The 27,441-nt window shown below is 36.5% G+C and overlaps 1 protein-coding gene across 1 annotated transcript in view; it reads left to right on the top strand.

Moving 5' to 3' along the window:
* Positions 1 to 27,441, top strand: part of LOC150100161 (corticotropin-releasing hormone-binding protein-like) — a 67,455-nt gene that overhangs the window by 24,001 nt on the left and 16,013 nt on the right. The window contains exon 2 of the mRNA XM_090402995.1: positions 22,195 to 22,264. Coding sequence (XP_090259121.1) covers positions 22,195 to 22,264 — 70 coding nt within the window. The remainder of the gene's footprint in view (positions 1 to 22,194; positions 22,265 to 27,441) is intronic.

The following is a 27,441-nucleotide window of genomic DNA, read 5'->3' as shown; positions in this document are numbered from 1 at the left end:
GGATTTATTTATTAATTCTTTTTCTGAATTTAATAACTTATCTAATTAGTTCTCTTAGCATAAGATTCATATGCGAAAGCCACTAAAAGGATTGTTTTTCTTCTGTTATAGTTAATACGGAGATCTCCTAATGAGGTGTAAATTGTGTTTGCGTTTGAATAGTTTTGTTTATTTAGCCTCTTTTGTTCTCGGCGTTGCTGAATCTGAAATAGTAACTTTTATAGAAAAGGTTATGCAATTACGGAAATTACTAGATTGCTTTCTTTCCGTGACATTAGTCTTTCAGAATTTTGCAGGGTTAAGAACAAAGCATTCATTTGTATTAGGTATTCAAAAGCTATGGGAATGAGTCAGTTAAACAATTGCGGCAAGGAACTTTTTAATCCTTTTTTATTCTTGTGCTTTGTTGCATTTGTGATGCAAATGTCATCACAAATTTCATTTGTGATGAAATTTGCATCACAAATTGTTACACGTTTTGTAACATTTCTGAAGCATCCGAGCCGTCGGTGCTAACGTATTCCAGAATGATGTTTGCCATTAATTTTTATATTACAGTGCAAAACACGATAGTTTACAAAAATGAGTACTATCTATAAGTTCAAGCAGTGTTTTTAAACTGTGATGTGCACCCTAGGAAAAAAACGTCAGTACAGTACCACAGGGGAAGGAAAGGAAAGCTAAGTAACATTCAAATCACTTCTATTACATAATTTGCATTTCAATATCAGAAAGTATTTTTGAACTTTTCATGAATATTGTTTAAATTAAAGAGGCACTTAAGTTTCTGTCTCTATCAGAAGATATAGAAGCGTGAAACCAAAACCTTAATTCCCAAACTATAAATGTATAAATTAAATTTATTAAACGGATAGTTGTAAGTCTATTAATTCGGTTGTATATAATTAGATTCAGATCACTGTTATATAAAATTTAGCGGCTTTCATGCATATAGATAATATTTCAAATATGAGACACTAACACGATAAAGATGCTGGATTTGCTATTTAATAGTAATTGTTTCAGCAGTTAACATTATAGTAACACACATTAATTCCAGCACCGTGTGCGAATTTCTAAATCATATCGCCATAATTTGCGAGTCTCAGAAATGAAGAAACCAGATTTATCTACTTCTTTTGGTAGTCGATTTCTTGGAAATCGACTACCAAATTGGAAAAATGCTGTTTCCAATTTTCTCTGCATTGTCTTGTATTTTCATATCGCTTGCACTAAATGTATCGGATAATTTTTGCTGTTGTTTCATCATATTCCATAATTTTTCGATGTCTCTTATTAAAAACTTCTTCATTATTTATGAATACTAAATGATTCTCCAAATTAAATTCTCGTTTTTTTTTAAGTAATTCAAGACATAAACATTATTTGCAAATACTTTTTATTGTATGAAACTTCTATCGTCTTGTTAGTGTAAACGTTTTGCAATATTATTATTATTTGATACCTCCAGTGCTTCTCAAACTGTGGGCCGCGGCCTCCTTGGGGGGGAGGGGGAGGGGGGGGAGTTAGTTTGTTGAGGGTGGGGCCGTGATATAATGAAAACAAATTTAAAATGTTTTAAGACCAAGTAGATTTTTTTTATCTTAAAATTAAGTTTTATTATTTCTATTTTGTTATTTTTGTTATTTTTTTATATTTTAATGGAAAAAATCACACAAAATTGGTGTTGGTTCACAAATTTTGCTTCCTGCATATTTCGGCGCTTAATGAATATTAGTAAATAGTGCTTATTCTTATAAGTTTCATTTCAAAGGTATTGATACGAAGCACAAAAAAGCTTACAAATGCAAAATCTGGCACTCATTTAAAACGGCCAAGTTTTTCGTGCTTTAAATTAATGTTTCATTGCGTAACATTTCATTTCACTTCATAACAGTCTCTCTATCTATATAAAAATATAAGATAATGTGCCATGCCAAATGTGTATGTAAAATGCTAAAAAATGTAATATTTGCATTTGATTTTTGCAATATTCGCTGGGTATGTTTTGTATTGAATATGAATAAAATACACATTATAATAATATATGTCTGTATTACGATTTTTTTTTTCGATGGGGGCAGTGAAATATTTTAATTTTTCCAAAGGGGGCCTGTACATCCACCAACAAGGTTGGCCTCCACCACTTCGGCGAAGGCCAACATTGTTCCAGACGGCTACCCTCAACCGATCCCAAAACACTGTATCACGCCATCAAAATCGATTCTGTCATAAGCACTCGTCGATTATAGGCTGAAAATTTGTATTCTAAAGGAAACTGTGCGACGTCGCATTCGTCAGTTCGGAAAATTCTAGAAGTGTTCAGCATGTACTGACACCAAAACAGGTCCGACATCTCCAATGTCTATTAGAGAAATGCTCGCCGGTCTGGTTGAAGAATTCATCGAACAAATTGTTATCCTGGATGAAAAATAAGTATACTTCAACAATGCCAAACTGTTGGCCGCGTATAGTTTCACCAATAAGCTTTAGGTTTCAAATCAACGGTAAAAATTAATGAATCAATCCGAACTCTGGGTTCCTATTGGTTTGAGAATTGTGCGTTTGTATGGAATTATGAGGTCAAAAGTTTGCTCTGTGGTAGCTCTAGAAGGGTGTGCCATCAGCCCAACCTAGATTCAAAACAGCTGGTGTGTGAGGAAATACTGTTATGCTCGAAGCTATTACCTGGAACTAATCCATTCGAAATCAATCTAAATTTGATCTCTAACAAGACAACTTCATGCTGCAGGCAAAAAATCGAGGATGAGAGAACCTCTTCTGCATCCAGAATATAGTCCCACGTGTTGTGGTGTCTGATTATTATTTGTTCCGATCGATGATTCGAATTCTTCGCGGGTAGGCTTTGGTAAATCGAGAGGTCAACTAATTTACCACAAGGACCAGGCCTAGTATCATAGGAAATCAAACTGCCTGGAGTTTGATTCCTGTACGGAAGGGAATAGCGGAATATGATCATAGATTTTATGATGTTGAATAATGCATTTAGTTGTAAATTTGTGATTCAAAGGAAAATGTCAGAATGAATTCTGATCATGTTTGTATCATATGGGAAAAACCAAAAGTGCTAGTGAAATATTTTGAATATTTCAATATTTGCTATACTGAGTGGAGATTATTTTTTCTCCTTATCATTACCTGCATTCTTTGGCAGGCATTTTTTGTATTTGAAAAATATTATTGAGCATTGGTGGTCAAGGTCCGCTGTTATCAGCTACCGTGCAGAAATCAGCAATCAATTTTCTTTGATAGAAATGAACAGATTTAGTAACAGAGATCGAATTGAATATGCTCATAAGCCCATAACGAGGCACAACTTCCTATCCCAACTTTATAACTCTTAGATACGACTTATAAGAAAGAGAATAGTTAATTGACTTTTTTTCTCATATTGTTTTTTATATCTGCATTCGGTGCAAATTAGAACCTCCGTGGCTGAGTCAGTTCTGACTATGCTCTTTGGTTGGAAAGACCCGGGTTCGAATTACGTTTAGGACGTGAAGAATCTTTATTTTTCAAGCGAAGGCGAGTTAGCCCATCTTCATACGGAGGTAGTAGGGTTTTGTCCTCACGGAAACTCTGGTTTTTCATCCTGTGTACAGATAAACCGCTGGTAGAAACACACACACACACACACACACACACACACACACACACACACACACACACACACACACACACACACACACACACACACACACACACACACACACACACACACACACACACACACACACACACACACACACACAATACACTTATAGGCATAGGTTTACCCACTTTATCCTGGATTATGGTTACGAAATTCAAGTATACCTTGGATTGTTATGGGCCCTTAAGGACGTTATGGGCGTTACGAATTCCCATTAAACAAGCAGCATTATCAGCAAATATTAATAAAGAACCGTAGAAGAATAAAAGAAGAATTTGATGCAAACTGCTGTATGAAGGTTTGGCTGTCCTGAGGGCATTGACTCCAAATGTATGGTCTGATTTTTAGAGTAACTGAATCATTGTTAGCTGACAGATTGACAACAATTGGATATTTTTAATGTGGATTCCGCCCAATAAAGATCGCAAACATATCGTACATTTAATTAAGTATGGTGCTAACTAACTTAAGTCTCCAAGATGTTAGTGTTGCACCGGGCGACCTAAATGGTTTATCATCTCAAGACATTCACAGATATCCATCCCTACAGTGGGATTTGAACTCACAGCCCGATGTATAGCAGGCATGCTCTCCAGACAACCAGTTTATAGAACAAAGATACTGGTTTACTTTCTGTGAAAGCTTGAGGAATGGGAAGCTATACATGTTAAAAGAATATGTTGATGACTTGTTTAAAATCCTGAATCTACCCAGGTCAGATTAGTTTTTCTACATAATTTTCTCTAGACCATGTCGTACTAGGAGCATGAATGGAATATTATCGTGAGAAAAGAGAGATATTCGAGAGAGAAGTGTTGCATATCAGTCGGTTCATTCATTCTCCCAGAATGACCAAAAGTAGGAGTCCGTATCAGGAGAAACAGCTCCACATCGATACACCTTCGCACCAAACTTTACATTTAGGCTAATACAGTTGGGTATAAGGCGTCTCCAGGTATCCTTCACACCCACTTTCAATGCTCTATTAACTAGTTAATATGATTTTCTTTAAACACTACAATCATATTAACTAGTTAATATGATTGTAGTGTTTGTTGTTGATTGCCATAATTGATGTTTGGCTTATGTACAGTTACCCCCCCCCCTCCCATCCACTTTTTTAAAGAGAATTCCGTTCTATCAGAAGAGATTCCTTTAACAACTTCTGCGCACCCACCCTTTGGTTCCTTCGTGTTAGCTTCATGGTACTTCCTGTGCGCTTCGTCTGTCGAAGGGCATCCTCATATTTCCTTCTAATAATCTAGGTGGTAATCTCACACCGAGTGAGACGTTCATCTTCTACCTAAATATATTCATAAACATCCATGCTCGGCGAGATTCGAACCCAATACCAGTTTGGAGAGCCGAATCTCTATCCACTTGGCAAACCAGGCCGACTTGCTCCCAAGTTGATTTGTACTTGTGCTTGTGATACTACATAATCCAAGTCACTCGTCCGTATAAGACGAGTTGAATCCTCTAATTAGGGGTTTTAGGCAATTTAATTCATCCGGATTGCCGTTCCTCTGCTGCATCCCTCTGAGGAGTAATTATTTTATATCTGTAGATACGTGTGGTCACGAGATCGGTTTCTCTGTTTGAGGAATAAAAAACCCGAATTTCCGGGAGGTGGGGGGAAACCTTCCACTCTAAAGACCTGGTTTAATCCCGTCTAGGACGTGAAAAACGTTTATCAGTTGAAAAGCTCTGATGAACGTTCTTCACGTCCCAGACGGAATTAAACCAGGTCCTTCTAACCAAAGGGGTTCGTCTACACCGACTTAGCTAATCCTACAAATATTACATAAGGCAAACCGATATACAGTGGAGTCGTGGTATTTCCGTATACCTCTTTCAAAATCCGTAAGTTCTCCTTAGAGTGCCATTGATTGTACTTCTCTCCGGTTGTATATCTGTTTGATTTGCTTTAGACAGCAAATATAGAACACGTGTGAGAACAGGAATATACATATTAATATATTCCATTCTGAAATGCATCTGTGGATACCAAACAAGATTTGGTATCCATATATGCACTTCACTGCATTGACTGTTAATCAATACAAGTTTCCTCGCTTTAGAGTGTTGTGAATAGCGATTTTCTTTTTATATATTTACGACATTAACGACTTCATTAGAAGTGTAGTTTTGCTTGTTATGTGGTAGACCTCATTTTTCCTATTAATCTGAATAACTTTCGAAATGTACATTGCATAATTTCTTATCCAATTTTCCCGCTAACAAAACACCTAGGCAAATTAGACAGATAAAACTTAAAAAATAATACAGTACCAGGAACCCAAAGACGTTACTTGAGAATACAGCATTTGCAACATCGACAGGCTTCATTTTTAATCTGTTAATGAGAAAAAGGAAATTCCCCGACGGGTAAGCGGATTAAATAAACTAACAAACAAAAAAGCAATTATAAAGCAATTATTGGAAGTCCACTGATAATCATGGGTGTAACCGGAATTGCTGATATTTAATCCGTCACGGTGTGCCGGGGGATGTTTTTGTTTTGCTAAACGAAGCTTATCCAGAACTCTCTGAAAGGAAACGTTGTGGATGGAATGACAGAACGCTACATTAACGCCTAATAGCTGTCCTACGGCTGTCAATGTGGTGATGTCTTGCTTATTAAATCCGCAGGTGTTCTCTGAAAAAAACTGTCTACGCATCTCCGTCACTTGCTTAACTGTTAAAGAGACGGCGAAGAGTGTCAGAAGGTTATCTCAGTGCAATTTTAAATCTTTGTTTTCTTTCAGAATTAACAAAAAAGCTGTTTGATATGGATTTCATGTTTATTATTATGAAATCGCTTTCGTAATTTTAATAATAATGACATGTTTATAGCTCATCTTTACAAACTAATTCTATTTCATTGCAAGTTATTACTGATTTTGACCATTTTGAATGTAAGTTACAATAAATGAGGTTGGTTGGCTTAGATTACATAGAGACCACGAGACTAGTTTGCTTATGTCTGTTAATTTCGTGTCTTTTCGTTTTTTTTTTTTTTCTATTTTGTGGTAAAAAGACCACAGGGTTTTCAGAAAGAACCTACTACATCAATATGAGATAGGCTTACTTACCTTCAGCTGAATAGTTCTTATACTGTATATGTTTCTCGCGTCTCAGAGGATTTGAACCAGGTTATTACAATCAAAGGTCAGCTTGGTGATATTTCAGCTGGATTAATTTTTCTTTTATGAAGTCACTATATTTATTTTAATAATTGTATTCCTTAAATCGTAATAATTTGTATTCTACTGAAAGTTTTTATTAAACAAAAAATAACCTTTCCCCCCCCGCTTGGTCTATTAGTTAAGGCTACGTTCTTTGTCCATAATAGGCTGACATTACTACACAAAGGTAGCGATCCTTGTGTGTCGAAATGAAACAAAAAAATACACATTACATGAGAAACACGACAACTCGTTGTATATTTTCTATCTGCAGAGTTACCCCGTCTCTCTCTCTCTCTCTCTCTCTCTCTCTCTCTCTCTCTCTCTCTCTCTCTCTCTCTCCCTGTTGAAGGCGTTCTAGTTAGCTACCAAGGGTCTCGCCCATTGGTAGCTAAGGGTTAATTTCGGAATGGCACTGCAAAAAATAGTTCTAGCTATTTATCAAACTATTGTTATATCTAATAAAATCTCTAATATTTTATCCTTCCATATGCATACTGGAATGTTTTGTTTTGAAAAGAATTTGTAAAAAAAGAAATGCGGTTTCTTCTTTCAGTACATTCTCTAACATATTGTAGACAGTATAATTACGATTCCTCTAATAGTGTGAATAACACACACACACACACACACACACACACAGTTATATTCTTGTTAAACTAACAACACAATAGATAGAGTCAACTTTATTTACAATATATAAAAAAATCATCTAACTGACCAATAAAAGGTAAAGTGACATCAGTGGGCGTAAGGCAAATTAATAGTATTCTCATGAATAGGAAGACTCTTATGTACATGTTTTAATTAGTTGCGAAATAGTCTTCATAGACGAAGTTCAATGAACTAAGTAGTTGTAGTCATTCGTCTGGAGAAATTAATTCGATCTCTCCGCAGCTAATTAGCATATGCAATAGAGGTACATACATTAATTAATTCGAGAAGTCCTGTAATAACTAATAATTGCCTGCTTATATTAGATTGTCGCCGATACGGCACTTTGCTACATTAAATTATGAGCTCTGCTTTATTTCAAGTGGTGCTGTTACATATGATGTAATGCGATGTGCCACACCTGCTGTCTTTTATCTAGACAGCAGTGAATGAATTGCCGATGAATTAGGTACCTGTTGTGCTTAGAAAGAAAGAATCTTCATGTATCCAACAACTGCCTACATCATAAATAAGAGACTGAAGTCTAGCAAAACACCGGCGTCCAAAGTTTAGTATTTACTCTTTGATCAAGAACAGAGCGGCGCGCTAGTGATTCAGTATTAATATTTCTCTATGTTGGAGTATTACAAAGTTTAATAGAATGCTGAACCATATTAAATATCCTGCTTTGTTGACCGTCATCTGGAATATTTCTCTGCTAAGATATTATTAAGAAGCTCGAACATTTTTTTCGCGAGCAAACAAAGACAGTGGTCATTCACTGTGTAATATATAGAGCAATGTAGTAAACTTTTCGTAGATTAGGTGAGTTACATCATTAAAATACTGAATGGAAATAAAATTACGTTTCCTAGCCTTTGTTTCTTCATCCAAATCTTACACAGTTACAGCCCCTATGAATGGCGCTTCGCTTCAAAGCAGTGGTGTCATTTCGATAAACGATCGTGGTAAGGAAAATGGATTAAGAATATGCCATCAACTATTATAGACCAACGCTGCTCACATTAAGTGATGTAACTCAGCGCTATTAAAGTCACGTTATTTTATGGCTCACACTGTTATTTTGAAATGCTCCTAAATAACTGCTGCTTGTTTTTATCGACGTAACTATGACAATTCTTTTATCAAATCGAAAGCTGGTACATCGGTTCAGTACACAATACACGGCTACGAAAAATGTTTATCTTGGCGATGAAAAGCTTAAGGAAGGAGGATGAAGTTGCAAAAACAAGATCTTACAAACAAAGTGATCGCATGAAATGACTCGATAGCACGCCTCCTGCCTATTTGTTTTCTGCGGATGATGCCTGGAGAAATGGCGAGATGCGATCTGGAGTTTCAACATTTTAAGAAGTATTCATTATTTTTATGTGGTTAGTGCACATACGTTGCTGAAAGAGCAGCAACCAAAGAGATTAAGTGGAGAATAAAGGAGAAGGATCGTTACACATCTCCAAACCAGCTGGAATGGTAGATCAGTTGCTTTCGCCATTTTCATTAAGCCAATGTCTCCGAGTTAAGTAGGATTCGAGTTAAGTGTTTGTAAATATCCGCTTGTCTTTTTTAGATGAGAGATAAACGAAGTTACTACGAAATAAATTGGTTGCTATGGAAAAAAATAATTCGGTACCGTGGAAAAATATTTAGTTACTATGTGAAAAAATCTGACTTTTCTAACAAAATATTTTTCTGGAAATAATGGACGTTTATTATCGCATATATTTTATACGATTGCATTTTAATAAATATACATGTTATTATGGAAAGTAATTGCAGACATCTAGAACAGGAGTCTTATTTTTGGCAGAATTCCAAATTGCAGTTACAAGAATCCCTGCGTGATTCTTTTCGTCACGAGGATAGTAGTATCTCCGTATCTGTGAGATCCGACGTTACTTGTAGATAATACCAAACTAACATTTCTCTGCTTTGATCTCCTCTCACTTAAGGTTTCTGTCCCATTTACAAACATTCATCTGCTGTATTTATCACTCTCCAAATTCTGAAAATCACCTTGACCTCTTCTGCCTTTTTATTTCTGAAACTTGACTTTCTACAGTACGACTATCCAAATAGTGAACTTAACTTCCTTGATATCCAAAATTCCAAACTCTTTTTCAAACCACATACCAAGCTGGAAGAGATGCAGAAAAGTATTTGCTATAAGCAATAGACTAAATGAAATCTTACATCTCTCAACCAGAATAATTGATATCCCCCTTTACAGCCACCCGGTTTAATCTCTTTTCTTAACCTGTTCTTCGTAAAGATCACCTCTCCTATAGGTAATTCATACCACAATTTGTACAAGTTTCCTCTCTCCAGCCGCTACCAATCTCCTTTCCTTTGGCACTAAAGAAGGTGGCAGGTGGGACATAAAAAACATCTACTCTTCCTTTCCATTAGAAGACTACTGCTTCTGCCTTTCTGATCTACTCACCTACTCTGAGCGAGTCATAGAAATAATTCTCAAGGTGTTAAGGCTTCATTCCCCATTACACCTGAAATTTCCGTCCACTTTCCAAGCCATGATTTTATAGTAATGTGTATGTATCAAGGCTCTTCATGAAAATAATTTATCATACCACAGATAACTTACAACAAGAACTCCAGGTTCATACTCTAACTTTGCTGAAGCTCGCAGTAAATGCAAAGCAACCATTAGCAAATTCAAGTCGAACTTTGTAAGGGCCAATAGCAGAAAACTTGCTTTCCATACAAATGGAAGTCGTGTCTTCTAAAAAAGCTATCGGATACACTTCTTTCTGCTTGCACTGCACTCCTGAACTCTTTAGGTGTTCTAACAGTGGCATCATCTGGATGATGCCACTGTTACGACACCTAATCTGACCTCCTGGCATCACTCGTTTCCTCCAACTCTTGTATAGATGACTAAGCTAAAGCACTTCCCATCTTACTAGAAACAGGGAAGCACCAAATGCCCACTGTGGTCCAGAATTCATCCTAATACAAGGAAACAAACATATGTTACATGTTCCAGAACAAGGAGATAAAAGCCGCTATCAAGTTACCGACCGATCGTTCACACCTCAGTCATTTCCAAAATAATTAAGAATGTTATTGCCAGTCAACTTCTCCATTGCACCTGTTAATCAAAAAACCACCATTGCCGATTCAGTGACATCCATTGCTGACCTATTTGCCTACATCTCTCGTCACTGGACATGGAAGGTTCGGAGAAAAATGTGCCATTATTCTTGACACTTCCAGATCATTGTGTCTGTCATCAAGGTCAACTCGTTAAATTGTCATTGTCCGGTCTTCCTCCCCCTCCCCTCTGTAACTGGGTAACCTAACCAGTTTTCTCTCTGGTTGTTCCTTTTGTGTCATAGTGGATGACTTTCTTGAGTTTTTCCACCAATGCAGGAAAGCTTCGAGTAACTCTGTTCTCTCGCTTATCCTAGCCTGTCTCGCTTATCTCGCTTATCAGTCACCTATAACATATCCAGCTGTCGTTATACTCATTATATAAATTATGAAACATACAAACATCTCACGCTTCAAGAATCTCTGCAACTATCCTCAAACACCTATCCCAATCCTTCAATAGGATTGTAATAGTCATCTTCAATGGTCACCTTCAAGATCCCTTTTGCGAGAAAAAATTTTCTCGCAAAAGGGGATCTCATCTGTTCTTACCTCCAGCCTCTCCTGAAATAAACATGCCACATATTAATAGCTTCTTGGTTCTCCAAAAATCTAAACATTGCTTATCCCCTCAACACGATATTTTCATCTATATTATGAATACCTTCCAGTGAAGTTGTGGTTTTCTACAACACGTCAAGAAAAATGTCAATAGGTTTCTACTGTCCCAGCCTTCACCTGCACATCCCAACCCACCCACCCACCCACACCCACACACACCTATACGAAACATTTGATGCATTGATGTGTTATATTTCTACTTGTGTACGAAAGTGATATAAAATGTGAAAAATAACTTTTAGGACGCGCGCGCGCACGCACGCACGCACGCACGCACACACACACACACACACACACACACACACACACACACACACACACACACACACACACACACACACACACACACACACACACACACACACACACACACAAAATCGATTATTCCTTTATATTGCATGCATTGGAATTCTGTTTGTATTATATTATATTTTATATTCATCTCCTTGAAATGATTATAAGTAAAATGAATTTTGCTTCTTTCGAAAGCGATCTTATTTCGGCCTTTGTTTTACAGCATTCATTAATTATATAGTGAAGAATATAATGAAGAGAGAAATATGGCTAGTTATCGAAACATGATGGTGTTAACTCTGCCTTGCTAATATAACGTCATTAGCAAGGCAGCCGCACGCTATATAAGCGTGCGGCTGGAAAAACGTGCTAAGATACCGCAATTATTGTTCAACAAACCAAACTACATTAAACAATTCATTACAATTTCTATTATGGTCTGTTGAATTCTTCATTTAATCTTGTTTTAGAGCCACTTACTCATTTTCGTCTTGTGCTTAATCTTGAAACATCGTAAATTCTCCTTATATTAAATCCTGATGGAGATCAATAATGCGATCATACCTTTCCTAAAAGCAGTAAAAATATGATTTACTACCGCCTACCACGCAACTGTTTCAGAAACTAATCACCCGCATAGATATTTTGAACAGCTTTGATATAACATATCAGTGCAAAAGTGTGTAAATGAAGATCGTTGACGATGGTTACAGCATCTACATAGCAGAACTAGTAAGAACAATCGTTCTTGGTTAGAAAGGCCTGTTAGAATCCCATGGCGTAGGAAATACCTACAAAACTCTTAATTTCATTTAAATGTGTTTTAACTGAAAGTGTGTCTCATATGGTGGAGATAAATCTGTTCTCCTAGAAATGCAGGTTTACCAGAAAAACAGACACAGAACACTGAATATCTTGAATATCACACCAGTCTTCAAGTAGACACGTATTTGTTTTCTTAAAAATTTCTCTCTCTCTCTCTCTCTCTCAAGTAAAATAGTTTACTTTTATGCATGATAAAATGCTCCAATTAGTCTAATGACATGTTATTTCCATTTTTATCCGTTTCTGTAAATATGTGCTCGTATTTGTAAATGCATCAAGGAATCCTTATCTGCACTATCGAAGTCATTTGCGAATGAGCAAACAACGATATGGTTTTCAGTTCGTTTTAAATAATATTTTCAGTACAAATGAACTAGTATTTCATCTTTTTTATTGTAAATCAATGTTCCATGTTATTAAGTTTTTAACTGAAAAATGTCAAATCATTTTGGCATAGTGATGATTGTGTGAAAGTACAAAATACTGTTATTTGCATAACAAATATGCATTTTAAGGATTTTATTTTTATCCATATTAATATGCAGACGACTAACCTATATTGTATGACGAAGAAGCACCGAGGGGAAATATTAAAAGTAATTTTTAAAAGACGTAGATAAGGGAATATTTCCTTCGAAAATGTATATAATCTTGCAAATACTGTTTGGATTTCCCTTGGGAATTTATTCCTTATCTTTCAGAGATCAAAGAAGATAGATCATATTATCCCAGAAAAGCGAAATCCTCTTTCGCTTTTATTTGTACTAGCATAAAAGTCCAGTGACTTCCATTTTATTCTCTGCACCCCCCCCCTCTCTCTCCATTTTGACGGCATTTCCTTTGTCTTTACGACAGGATATTGCCCACTTTCAGAATACATAGTTCATCGAATGAGATTTCTGAAGGAACTAAACAAAGTATAGAGTTACGATCAAGTCACAAATAATAAAAAAAAAAGAACAGACTGGTCGTCTGTTGTATTATTGACTGACTGCAGAAGGATTTGTGACATTATTCTCGTTGTAAGAAAATAGATTCAAAAGTGTCTTGAATAAGTCCTGAAGGCTTAATTAGTTCGACCAATTAATTTACATTCTTCTCTGAGATGCAACGACAGAATTAGCATAAACGCAGTGAACGAGACGTTTTCGATCCAAATATTAACAGTCAGTTTTGTTTTTTAACAACCCTCGCATAAAATTTCACTTCAAGTGCCACTTTGTGTCATTTGTTTCGAATTCAAGATATCCCAAGTTTAAATTGAACTTGAAGTTCGTAGGAAGATTACGTAACCCCTCGTTGGAAGAAAAATATAATGAAAAATCGAATGCGCAGAATATTTTGTATCTGTCTGTCAGCACAATGATCCAATACATCACTAGAACACATGTAATTCGAATACTAGAATTCTCTCCTTTTCATTATTGTTCAGTAAAGAATATAGACTGCCAATTAACTATGTAAAGTATAAAATTTCGATGAACAACTCCAGTTCTAAGTAGATATAAACGAAGTATATCAGATAAGAAAAACAGTCAATGTTCAAAAGCAGCTTTTTTTCATATTCGTGACTCTTTATGATACTTGCATGCAAGTAAATGTAAAAGAATTTCCTTGAAAGACAATCTCCGATATCTCCTTTCAGAACTGAAAGTCTGTGGTCATTAGGGGTTAGAAATGTTCTTATCAGACTGATGATTCGCTATCGTGTTTAATGTTCTCCAGCGCAATCACTCACAAGAAATATGGTCTGTGGGTATAATAATACAACACATTATCGTATCGTGTTCTGCTGTTTACGTTTCTTGGTGTCATACAAGATGTACTAAGAATGTTTCATTCGGACATTCTTGTTATAATGTGATCAGTGCTTAATTCTATTATGCAGCCTTCATTTTAAGCAAGCTGATTCAGAATAGGATTCGTGAATTTCAGATTATGCAAGAAATTTGAGTCAGACTTTCGTGAAATGATTTTAATGCATGCGAAATGTAATACAAATCTAACGGTTAACAAAATAGGAGATTGCTTCGTGTGAGTTTGACTCGAAACTTTCTCTCTCTGATTCATTATCTGGTAGAGAGAATGTACTATTCTTTATTTTGATCTCTTTGTTATAAATAATTTTTAAACGATGGGAATTCCGTCTATGTTTTACAAAATCAGTGATTGTCTTTGTGTAAGTTTAATGCAATCTCAAGCTTTAATAGTCTATTATGATATATAAAGCAGTACATGTTATGATTTTAGGACTACTGTACTGGAATAAAAATAAAAACATATTTTATAAACATTGGGTGAGCAGCCATTTTGAACTATGCACTAAACCACTGATAATCTCCATTGGAGATTATTGTAGAGATCAAGATCCTACTTCTCTTTTTATAGGCTATTATAGATATGCTATGAAAACGGATCAAAAAATATCTGAGAGAGAATTTTTGTAGGAAAATGAAAGCACATACAAGGCATTTGAAATTATAATCTTAAAAAAACTACCTTTAAACTCTATGCAAGAATTCTTCCTTTGTTCAATGCATCTCTGATAAGTCGGGTCTGAAAATGAATTTTAACTGCCTCTTCAGATGTATATACTACTGAATAGGCGGTTGTATATACGGTCTCTTGAAATCGTTTTCATTTTAGGGTACTTTTAATAAGACTAAATCTAAATATGTAAGAGGCTGGTGGGCATGCTGAGCGTTACTCTGTGCACTGAGGACCGAATATCAGGGTGTAATGTTGCTGCATAGAAGCCGAGCGAGTGCCTGAAAACTCAGGATAATGGTGTTATGGAAATAATGCTTAATCGTTTCAGCGTTATTTCTCCAAATACTCGTTTAATATTTCATGCATTTCTGTGACCATATACAAAATTTTAAAACACATCTTCATACATGCCCGCTCGCGCGCGCGCGCGCGCGCGCGCGCGCACGCACGCACGCACACACACACACACACACACACACACACACACACACACACACACACACACACACACACACACACACACACACACACACACACACACACACACACACACACACACAAATATGATTGCGCCTGAGAACAGCTTTTTTAGAAGATGACTGCCATCGCTAGTGTGAGGCCGCGTCATCCAACCTATTGAAAACAAGAAGTAGTTTGAAAAATTCATCTTGGTCTCTAGAGTAGGGTTCACGAATTGCGAGGGTGATCTGAAAAGTTCTCAGCCTAACAATGAAAATTTCAATATTATTTTTATTTTTCAACATAATCTCACTTAACAGTAATACATTTATTCCAGCGATGCTCCAGCGCCATTATCCCGTCCCTGTAGTGGCGCTCAGTAAGATCTGCGAAATACCCCTCTACAGCTGCAATCACCTCTTGATTCGAAGAAAAATGCCGACCAGCGAGGAAAAGTTTTAGTTTTGGGAAGAGATGGAAGTCGGAGGAAGCCAAATCTGGGGAATAGGATGGATGTTCCAACAATTCATAGTGCAGATCCCTTAATTTTCCCATTGCCAAAACACCTTTGTGGGCAGGTGCATTGTCCTGATTAAAGATGATTTTTTTCTTCTGCAAACCGGATATTTTCTGACGAATTTTTTCGTCTAGTCTGGTTAAAAGATCGGAATAATATCCCCAGTTATTGTTTTACCCTTTTCAAGATAATTAATAAACAAAATGCCTTTAACATCCCAAAACACCGATGCCATCACCTTTCCTACTGATGGCACCGACTTTGTCTTCTTTGGCGCTGAACAACCGGTTTCTGTCCACTGTTTTGACTGCTGTTTGGGTTCTGGTGTGTAATGGTGAATCCAAGTCTCATCCATAGTAACAAATCGACGCACAAAATCAATTTTATTCTTGTTAAAACGCTCCAAGCACTGTTCAGAGATTTTCATGCGAGTGCGTTTTTGATCTGCTGTGAGCAAGCGCGGTACCCATCTGGATAATGGTGTTATGGAAATAATGCTTAATCGTTTCAGCGTTATTTCTCCAAATACTCGTTTAATATTTCATGCATTTCTGTGACCATATACAAAATTTTAAAACACATCTTCATACATGCCCGCTCGCGCGCATGTATGAATTGCAAATGAAAATGCTTTTTCATTTGCAATTCTTCATGCAAAATATATCTACACGTTCTTTTGAAATGCCTATAGCCTCAGCAATTTCAAGCACTTTGACTCGCCGGTCATCTAATACCATATCGTGCACTTGATCAATGATTTCTGGTGTTGTTACACTTTTTGGACGTCCTTCACGTGGAGTATCTTCAAGGCTGGTACGGCCACGTTCAATCTCGGCAGCCCATTTCTTAATTGTCACAAACGAAGGAGAAGAGTGCTCATAAACTTTTATGAACTTCGAATGAATTTCTTTTGGCGTTAAACTTTCTTTTACAAAGAATTTTATAACCGCACGATACTCAATTTTATCCATTTCAAGGGATACAGGCAATACTTTTGCTTCACAGACAGCTGTATAAAACAAACTACTTGATAGAATGACTTGCAATTTCACGTGGATGCTTACGAATGATGTACCAACTTAGAAAAGAAAACCTTGCCGATAGTCTTGCCATCTATGGTCGAGGCCGAGAACTTTTCAGACCACCCACGTATGTCATGTTCCCTCCGCCCCCCCCCTCCACAGTACTAACGCACTGCATGTTTATAGTATTTCTTGGATTATTTTTCTGTTGTTAGTATTCTACATGATTTACTACTTGAAGTTTTAATAGTTTCAGTACAATAAAGTGTAGTTTGATCTTAAGATTGTTATTCGAATATTCCTTGGACAAAAAATTATTTAATCACGTGCTGAAGTATAAATTTTAATACGAAAATTGTATTTACTAGGACATAATTTTAGTCTAGGTATACTTTTGAAATAATGCTTACGTATCATTGTGGAATGTCCTGAAATGAAAATGAAGTCTAAACACCTGTTTGGTCCGATCCTCTTTTACGCACATAACATTTCCGATTTGGTTGGATGGGTTTTGAAAACATTTAAGTATTTGGAATGTTTACTGAAATTTAACGACTTACCTCAATTGTAGTTTAAATCAACAAATGTTTTTAGGATCTAAATTATTGAAGAATGATAAATATTCTCCTATACTGTTGTAAAAAATCTCTAAGATATTTTATAAAATTTAAGCATGAAACATCCTGCCATGTATGAATATTTCGCTGTGATAAATGATGGCACTCTGACATCATTCATTATTAGAGCGGTCCCACGAAAGAGATGATGTATCCATGTAGGTTAACTAGAAAACGAAGTGCTTCGCTATTTATCATATTATTATTGGTCTTGTTCGTCAAAAGCAGTAACGGCATGATCTCTACGTATTATCCAAACGTAATTTACATCTTTACATGTAACTACCCACATGAGTTCGAGGTTCTTTTTTATTTGTATGAGGAGAAAACTTCAGCACGCCGAGAAAACCTACTCCACACTAGATTTGTCACTCCACGTATTAGTTGATCTGCCTATATTTAGACTAAATTTCTCTATTTCTTCATATTCTCTCTCTCTCTCTCTCTCTGTCCCCTTTTATTTTATACTACACACACACACACACACACACACACACACACACACACACACACACACACACACACACACACACACACACACACACACACACACACACACACACACACACACACACACACACACAATCGACCTATATATCCAGCAGTCATAAATTATATAGTGATTATACATAAACTTTAAACCCCTAATCCTCCATCCATAACAACTATAATTGTCTCTTAAAGTCACGTTCGACGTGGCAAAGATTTTTCCTCCTAGAAACTCGTGTTTTTCTTCAGGCAAACAAGGAAATGTCAAAAGAAACCACCTAATTAATTAACAAATAGATGTATAGTAGCCTCAGAGTCTTACTTACTTACTTCGGCAGTAATTCCCAATAACAGACTTTAACGTACGTAAATTCAGTTCTTCTTTAACTTGGTGACGGCTCTTCCATATATTTTCAACATCAAGTATTAAAACTTATATGTTTATTCTTACTCTCTTGTTCACTATCTTTTTTATTATGCTTTCTACTAGGGACTGGTTCACCCAAGTGTGACAAACTCCTGTCGTATTTCTTATATAAACCTTGAACTAACTTATAAAATTTAATGAAATTTCTTCTCATGTTAAATAAATTCATCAGTTACAACTATTAAAAATTTGGGCGAGTAAAGGTATGAGACATAATCCAATAATGGCTTGACAAGAGACATATATAACGGTTCATGTCGTCTTTACTCCTACAGGAGAAGCTTATTTTAATTAAACTGCAATCTTAATTCCTCAAATTCTTTATCGAACAAAATACCCAAATCCTTTTATTCGTTAACTCTTAATAAATCGTATCCGTTCTATTGAATAATATCACATATTTTGGGATATTATTAATTATGAGATCATAAAACAGAACCGCAGTAGTGCAGCTATGAAGATGATGCTATGTTTGAAATACTGAATCTTATCTAGGACACCAGAAACTTTATAAGGTATTTTCAACTGGAAGTGGGTTAGCCGGTCTCATATGGGGGAGGAGGAGTTTTGCATCTCGCTAAACATACACAATTAAAAAAAAGCATACTGCTTTCACTTGGTTAGATGAATAATAATTCCAATGAGTGTCATGAGATCAAAAACCGGATCAGAGTCATGCACGAAAAAGTTTTGTTCAATCCTTTCGGATCATATTTGTTTTAATGAATTAACATTTTGATTCTGATTCTCCCTTTCAGTCGTTTCCGACCGTAGGTGACTTTGTAGGCATTGGCCACAAAGTACTCCTGGTGAGCTTTTTACAGGGTAGTTCACCATTGCTTCTCCCCCCACCCCCATTTTATCGGACTCAAGACCGGCATATGGCTGGGACGTATTCATGCCTGCAATCCGTGTGTGTTCACGGAGCCGGTTTGCCTGTTCTGAGGCATGAAAAACCCGAGTTTCCGGGTGAAAACTTTTGGGATATTAATTTTGGGATATTTGTGAAAAAACCCATACCTCCGTATGAGACCGGCTAACTCACCTTTCGTCGAAAAAGACTAGATAAAGATTCCTCACGTCACTGACTGGAATCGAACTGGAATCTTTCCGATCAATATACTGACTGAGCTACGGTGGCTCCTAATGAATTAATATATTCACTTTTATTTTATTTGGGGGATATTTAAATCAACACACATTATGAATGGGGCAAAGCAGATAAATACTTTCTGGAATAGATTTTTTTATGTGAACCACCGTTGAATACCCTCTCTAGAGCAGTGGTTCTTAACCTGGAGTGTGTGCACCCCTGGAGGTGCGAGAAAGCATTTCCAGGGGTGCGAGAGAAGTTTCTAAATTTTGACCCAGATTCGATGGACGACAGCTATTTAATAAAAGACGATCTTATTGAAATACCAGCCGATGCACGTATTCAAATGGGATTTGAAAAACTGGACTTAGAACAATTCTGTGTACACAGAATTGTTCTAAGTCCAGCTTATCCACAGCTGGCAAAAGCAGCATTGCAGATAATTTTAAAATTTGCCACCACCTACCTGTGTGAAATGGGATTTTCATCACTTTTGCACATAAAAACAAAAGCCAGAAATCGCTTAAATGCAAGTGATGACTTAAAAATGACTTACCCGTGGCTCTTTCAAAAAAGGAGCCTCGCTTCAAAAGTATTATTATGAATAAACAACAACATAGCCATTAAAAATTGAGATATTGTTTTGTATGTAAATGTGTTTATTTTTCAATAAATAAATTATCTTGCAATAGATGTAATTTTCTAAATAAAGAAATAGAAACACATTTTTCAATTTATGCGAGAACTTATTTTTAGATTCAAGGGGGGTGCCGATCACTAAAAAGGTTAAGACCCACTGCTCTAGAGGCCAAACATGAAACTCTTTCAAACTACTTCAGGCCTCTTGTTAGCAAGACAGTGGTCGCACATTAAGCGACGAAAATTTATTACCATAAATTCTGACCTCTCCGTATGTTATGGACAGCCTGTTCAAACATTCAAGAAATCTGTGCATTATAAAGGCAGAAGATATTTTTATATAGGATATAATTCAGATATTTTATGTGATATTTTATCAGATATTTTAGCTGCTTAATTTTATTCTCTGAATTAAAATGTTTAATGCTAGTTTAACATTCCAATAATTGTAAATTTTATATAATAATAATTGATAACAATTGGAATTTGGAATTAAATGGCCAATGAACAGAAAATGTATTACCGTAGGAGACAATCGAACTGGTATTTCAAGAAATCAAATTAAACTTAGCAAGGAAAGAAATATCTGCCTTTCAGCTTGCTTGTCGAGTACTGACACTCCATAATCTAATATTTATATTAATAGCATTTTTATGATGAAGTGAAGTTTACTGTTGCAAATATTAAGGAATAAAGAAAACATAACGAAGTAGTTATTATTTATATTGAATGTTGAACTGTAATAAGTTCGGTTGCAACCCCTTCCAGGAGTTCTCTCGTCACAGTAATTTAAATGTCATAATGTCTTTCAAGAACTCTCTTGTTACAGTAATTTATATCGATCCTTTTCTTTTTGCTTTTAGATTAGCTGTTATCTCTATTTTTTCTCCCAGGAAGATAATCATATTGCGTTGCCTTCTTTTGTTCTTAGATCTTGCTCTTATTTATTGTTTTATGTCTATCAAACACTACTTAGGAATATTTTTCGGAGAGGTAAAATTCAATTACTTAATAAATATGCTTTGTTTTTTTCTTCTAATTTTTGTAGTGATTGAAATCTAATAAAGAACACATTTATCGTAATTAAATCACTTATTGTTAGATTGAATTAAGATGATTTTTCGGTACAAAGGTAAGTTGGGTTTCGAAGTTCCTGAAGTATGAATGTGTTGAAATGCGAACGAAAACGACAATGTTAGTTACGACGATGTTAAAGTTTTATTTGAGACTGATCCAATGGAAATTTTGAAAGGAAGTAAACTCAAGAAAAATATTTGCCTTTCCAATGAAAAAAAATAGTTGGAGTTGATTCATTGCAAACGAAGCAAGACGTATTACTACTTAGTGTTATTTAGAATAATGAAAGACATTCGTTCATGTTGAATTATTTATATATGTTAATTTAAAAAAAAAACAGAAACGAAATATAGAGTAGACTGCTTGTAGATGCTAAGAACTTTCAGTTCTAAATTTTAGTAGTGAAATCTATCGTAATGGAGATTATAATATATTGAGATAGGATTATTTCTGCCGCTTGCGCTCTTTCAGTCAACATGTTTAAGACGTTACTTAGCTAATGCAGCGCCTTTGAATAGATAAATATTGAATGAGACTTTTAAGAATGTATTTGCATTTTATTTAATGAGACCCCACTAGCAATCAAATAAGCACGTGTTTGGCATACTTCGGTATTTGTTAAAAGTGTATTGAAAGAGAGTTTTTCAGTTAACTCTAACTAAAGTTGCGTGAATATTGTTTACAGCGGTGATTACTCAGTATGCGGTTTACCGTTTACCTGCTGTTTATGTTTTTTCCTCTTTTTCTTTTTTACAGGAGATCAGTTGAAAGATATCAGTGAGAGTGCATCACTGATATCTTTATTGGAAAAATAATATGAGTGCACTTCTTGATCAAAAATTATATGATGAATCGCTAGATTACTCTTTGAATTGTTTCTGTACATTAAATCAAAGGCGTGTGTGCATCATAACTCTGAATGTGCGAATTTAGAAGAATAAGGGAAATTGTTTTTCTTATTGTTTCACTTTTTATTTTAGCCTCGAGACTCGAGGAGTCGACAACAGAGTACAGAAAACGCTGTTCCCCTAGTTCTCGATGAAACAGGACGTAAGTGATATTTTTGTATCGATATTTATATTCGTCACTTTGCAATGTCGTAAACTAAATGGAGCACTAATCATTTTTATCTGAATTAATTTCTCATTAATAAAATTTATCTTGTCTTAATATCTGTCTTTAACGTGTCAAGAATTCGTTCTAACCTTTTACGTGAATAATAATTCGGAGAGAGAGAGAGAGATTGATGAGCCGAACAATTAGCAACAATTAGATATTAGCAAATACACTCTTACATTTAAAGAAGAAAATTTTGATTATCTAAAGTTCCATCTACTTCCACTGCTCAGACGAAACTTTTCTACGCAATACTTCTAAATATCTGAAACCTGAACTCGAGAATTGTGTCAGTATTACAGGATACTGATATCTAGTGCACTCTCTTTTCCTTTTTTGTAACTGGAGAACAGAAAGAAAAAAAAAACATTGGCGGAGTATATGTTTAATGGAACCCTCATAGATACGGATAATGATTTCTGAAGATGGAAGAAATTTATTATCAGACTAATAGGTTGTGGATTCAAATGCCACTGCTGCACCGATGTTTGCCTTTAGCTGATAGCTGAATTTCTTTGGACACCTTGACAATCCCATCCTGCTTATAGGTAGCATGAAGAGACTTGAACGAATTTCATGTATGGTTCTCTAGAGTAGAGTTATCTAACCCTTAGCCGATGTAAGGTATTAATTAAAATGGGCTGCGGTTAGGCATACTAGAAGAAATCTAGGATAGGGATGAGTGCTTTTTCGACGTACACTAGTTTCGTATTCTTAGAAGATTTTATCAGGTGCATAACATTATATATGTTATAGTTTAACGAGTTGGTTGTTGTTAAAGCTGAATATTTTTGAAAATAAGGTATTAGTTTATGTTAGAGTAATCTCAACGTATACGTGTTTTGAATAGTCAAAAGGAAAAAAAAGTTCGCAATTGATCCGCTGTGCGCAGCGCCCAAGTCTGTGTGATATTTTATTCTACGTATGGCATTATTACAGTAACGATTTCGAGTAGAAAGCGGATACCTATTCAAATTTTGGAATTGCACGCAAATAGGTCACGTGATAGCACTCAACTGGATAAAGCGAATTGTGTTTGAAAGAAGTTATTTTCGTGGATGAATAAAAGTTGCAAACTTGGAGGTCATGCAATGTCTCAACGACATCATCTAGAAATCTAGATGATTTCACGCGGTGAAGAATTATTGGAAAGCTTGAAGAAGGGCGCGGAATTACTAATATTGCCAGAGTTTGGAATCTCACATCGCGTTGTATTCAGGCTCTGGACAGCTCAAACCAATGGAATTTCCAGACGTTTGCTACGAAGTTGCTCTCGCTCTACCACGAAACATTCATGACATATGTTTGGTTATAACAGCAAAACGTAAGCAACGCACCACGGCAAGTCAGCATGCAAGTCGGCTTCATTCAAGCACAGGTACGCGGATATCTCGACAGACTGTGGTAAGACGTCTGCGACAAGTAGGCCTATACTCCCGAAGGCCTGCAGTTTGCGTCCCTTTATTCACAGCTCATCCACGAGCACATTTCCAGCGGTGTTGTATTCCATAAAAATTGGATAAGACACCAACGGGCTAATGTACTCGTACTTTTTACAGGTGAGAGAGTCGTTTTAGTTGTTTCTCCGATTCTAGACGATACTTGATCTGGAATGAAAGTGATACTGCTTACCATCATGAGAATGTTCTTGAAAGGATAGATACGCGGTGCTGGGGTCATGGTGGAGAGAGGTATTATGCTTAATGGACGCACCAAGCTGCAAGTGCTGAAAATAGGGACTGTGACTGGTGAACGATATTGCAACAAAGTTCTTCTACGATTGTTCCGTGGTGGTGGTAAATAAATAAATTCCGTGTAATGTTACAGCGTTCCCCCTTTATACGGGAATTCACAGTACCATCTAGTCCCCCCAAATTTTATCCGGGCTCCGGAACCGGCATAGGCTGACGAATCAGATCTATGGCTGGGTCAGTATTCCTGACTGTAATCCGTGTGTGTGTCCTCGGGCCGGTTTACCTGCTTGCGGGATGAAAAACACCAGATAAAGTGGCGGATAAAACCCTGCTGTCCACGCCCAAGACCGGCTAACTTGGCTACGACTGAGAAAGATCCTTGAGCTCCTCACGTCGTTGACGGGAATCGAACCTAGGATATTCCTTCCCTAGGTATATGGTTGCGAAGCGCAAAGCCACTCGGCTAACCGCGCGGACGTGGTGGTGTTGTAGGCAAAGAAAAGAATTCATTTTTATGGATGAAAATTTCACACCACATCGCACACGAGCAGTGGAAATCCTTCTGGAGACCGGGAATATTAATCGAATCGAGTGACCAGCACGTTCCCATTTTTCAACCCCATACAACAGTTTGGGGCGCAATAGGGAGACGCATTGCTGCTCTAAATTCCTCTCCAAAATACAAACAAGGCCTTATCTTTGCTCTGCTCTGGGGGAAGAGTGGGCCAGTTTTGCTTCAAGAACCCCTGAATCACTGGGTGCTATGGTACGACGTTGTGAGACTGCATCGCAGTTCACGGTGGACATATTCCATACTGAAATATCTCTCCGCATAGTTTTCTGTAAGCACTGTACATTAATTCCTTAACTACGTCCTTAGGAAATGTGTAACGTTTGCAAAAAACATATTTCGATTTAATTTATACGAAATTGATAACAGGTTTTGGGGTAATATAATTTATTAGTATGCTTGTAATAAATGTATGTTCACATTTGACTGTAGTCATGAAAATATTTTCAGATACACGTAAAAATGTAGTTCGTCCTTAGCTTTTGGACGCCAATGTATATTGCTATTATGTGTATGATAGCGCCTACGCAGCTCACTCAGTACAGACAAAGTCCTTTGGTTAGAAAGATCTAGGTTAGAATACCTCTAAGACACGAAGAACTTTATCTGGGCTTTTCAGCTGAAGGTGGCGTTAGCCAGCCTCATGCTGTGGCCAGAGATGAAACCTTCGCGTAATGTACTCCACAGGCACCACATTTTTCTGGTCTCTGATTAGGAAAGGCTTTTTTGTAATCCTAGCACTTTTCTGCAGCTCCACTTGCCTTTGAGTGACCTTATTTAAATCCTCTTTACAACTACTAATTCGTTCTTAAATTTGGCAGTTCATTATTCGCTATTTCATGAAGACTACCTTTAAAGTTTGCTTTTGGTGATGAGATATTCGTTCTCTCTCTCTCTCTCTCTCTCTCTCTCTCTCTCTCTCTCTCTTTCTCTCCGTAATGAAAATCCATAGCTAGTTGCCCGCATGGAGTGGATATCTCTTTATGTTTTGTTCATTCCTGTGACATCATCTTTTTAAAGTTTGAAGAGAAATGTGTTTGACTACTGATATCATGTACAGATAACGTTGAGTGTTAAACTATCAGATTTGGATTCCATTACACACACACACACACACACACACACACACACACACACACACACACACACACACACACACACACACACACACACTGTATCCAGTGTCACTCTGCGCTTTTCGAAATGTCATTAGTCACTTATACCGTTCTTCTCATCGCTAGATATGTTTCTTGCAATTCCATTTACGAGTGTAAAATACGTTCTTTCATTTCACCCCCGAATTATTGTCCTCCCCCCCTTCTCAAGGTACAAATTGAAAATCGTTTGTGTATTCAGCAGACAGTTATGGTGCTTTCACTTCATACAGGGCTTCAAAAGAGGTCACTGAACTAAGTCTCTTTTGAAAATACTTCACACAAAGAGTCACTTTAGATCGTAGAAAATGTAGAGTTGAGAAAAGATGTCATAAGATACCTTTAGAGTGCTGTGGCTACTCTATTGTGAATACACTTGCAATTCACTGTTATGCGTTTACACAGAAAATAGTCCTCTCCTTTTAGGTACTTTCTTAGAGTCAGAAGAAATGTGCCTCTCTCTCTCTCTCTCTCTCTTTCTCGAAAATATTAACGCAGACCCGTCGATTGGTTAAAAATACCATGACGCCATCCCAAATATATAGGTATTTTAATTCCTTAAAATAAATGCTTAAACAAACAGGATTTACGGAGTTAAATAAAATGCAATTACGAGGTGCATGTATGGCACATAATAAATGAATTTTGGTTCACATCGCATTTGCCCCACCTTGACAAGCATGCACCTCTCTCGACGCATAAGAAATTAATGTCAAACGTATTAACCACAAAAGAACATCGTATTATATACACAGCAAATATAGCAAATGGTTTGAAATTCACAGGTCGCTGTGAATTTCAAACCATTTGCTAGTCAGGCAAATGATTTGAAATGCTCTGATCTCCTTCGGCGGTACCGAGAGATTTCAGAGAGCTTTATGAAAATCCTACGGTCATGATGGTCGTGATGAACATTTCTCTCTTTTCTCTCTCTCTGTGTGTTCACGTATACTAACTGTAGGCGATTTTCTGTCATTATGTGTTATCCGTAACATGCAAAAGTTGAATCACGTGACAAACTTCTCCGTTTCAGGGAATGCGGCTATCTTATTTATTTTATACACTCGTTTATATAAATTAGACTACAATATATGCCAACCCTGATTGGCCAAGCGGACAGCATTTCTGATCTTTTCCAACGGGGAGAGGGGAGGGGGTCAAACTCCAGTGCGACATGGATTTTTGTGAATGTGATGGACAATTTCTGTCATGTGTGAGATCACTACTCGGCTTATTTGAGGCTTTTATTGGCTTGTAAAAGAGCATCACGTTTGGTTTCTAGAGTAATGATGTCGACTTATTTAGCTCTCAGTCCACCCAGGTAGGCACCACAGGTGCTAAATGTTCATGTCCTTCTGTGGGTGAAGTTTAGATTTAAAATATCAGTCATTCAACAAGAGCCACTCTTTAAACGATAAAAAAGTGTGTGTGTGTGTGTGTGTGTGTAATAAGATCCCTTTATTCTTTGATAAAAAATCAACATAGAAAACGGTAGCCTGAATTAGAGATCAGTGCTTATCGCCAACGTATTGAGAATAACGACGATAGATTTTCAGAAGAAAATATGTTACCTGAAACATGAAATTTCTGCATTATGCATATACAGAAAACACTTTAAATTTTAAATGATTTAAAGTTTAAATCATAGGGGAATTTAGACTTCGATTTAAGTGGAAATGATGGACGAATATT

The sequence above is a fragment of the Typopeltis vanoorti genome, chromosome 13 (assembly GCF_054136105.1).
Source record: "Typopeltis vanoorti isolate ZY-2024b chromosome 13, IOZ_Tvanoo_1.0, whole genome shotgun sequence".
NCBI lineage: Eukaryota > Metazoa > Arthropoda > Arachnida > Uropygi > Thelyphonidae > Typopeltis > Typopeltis vanoorti.
Note: the sequence above shows the minus strand (reverse complement) of the source record. Positions and strands in the feature narration are given on the sequence as shown.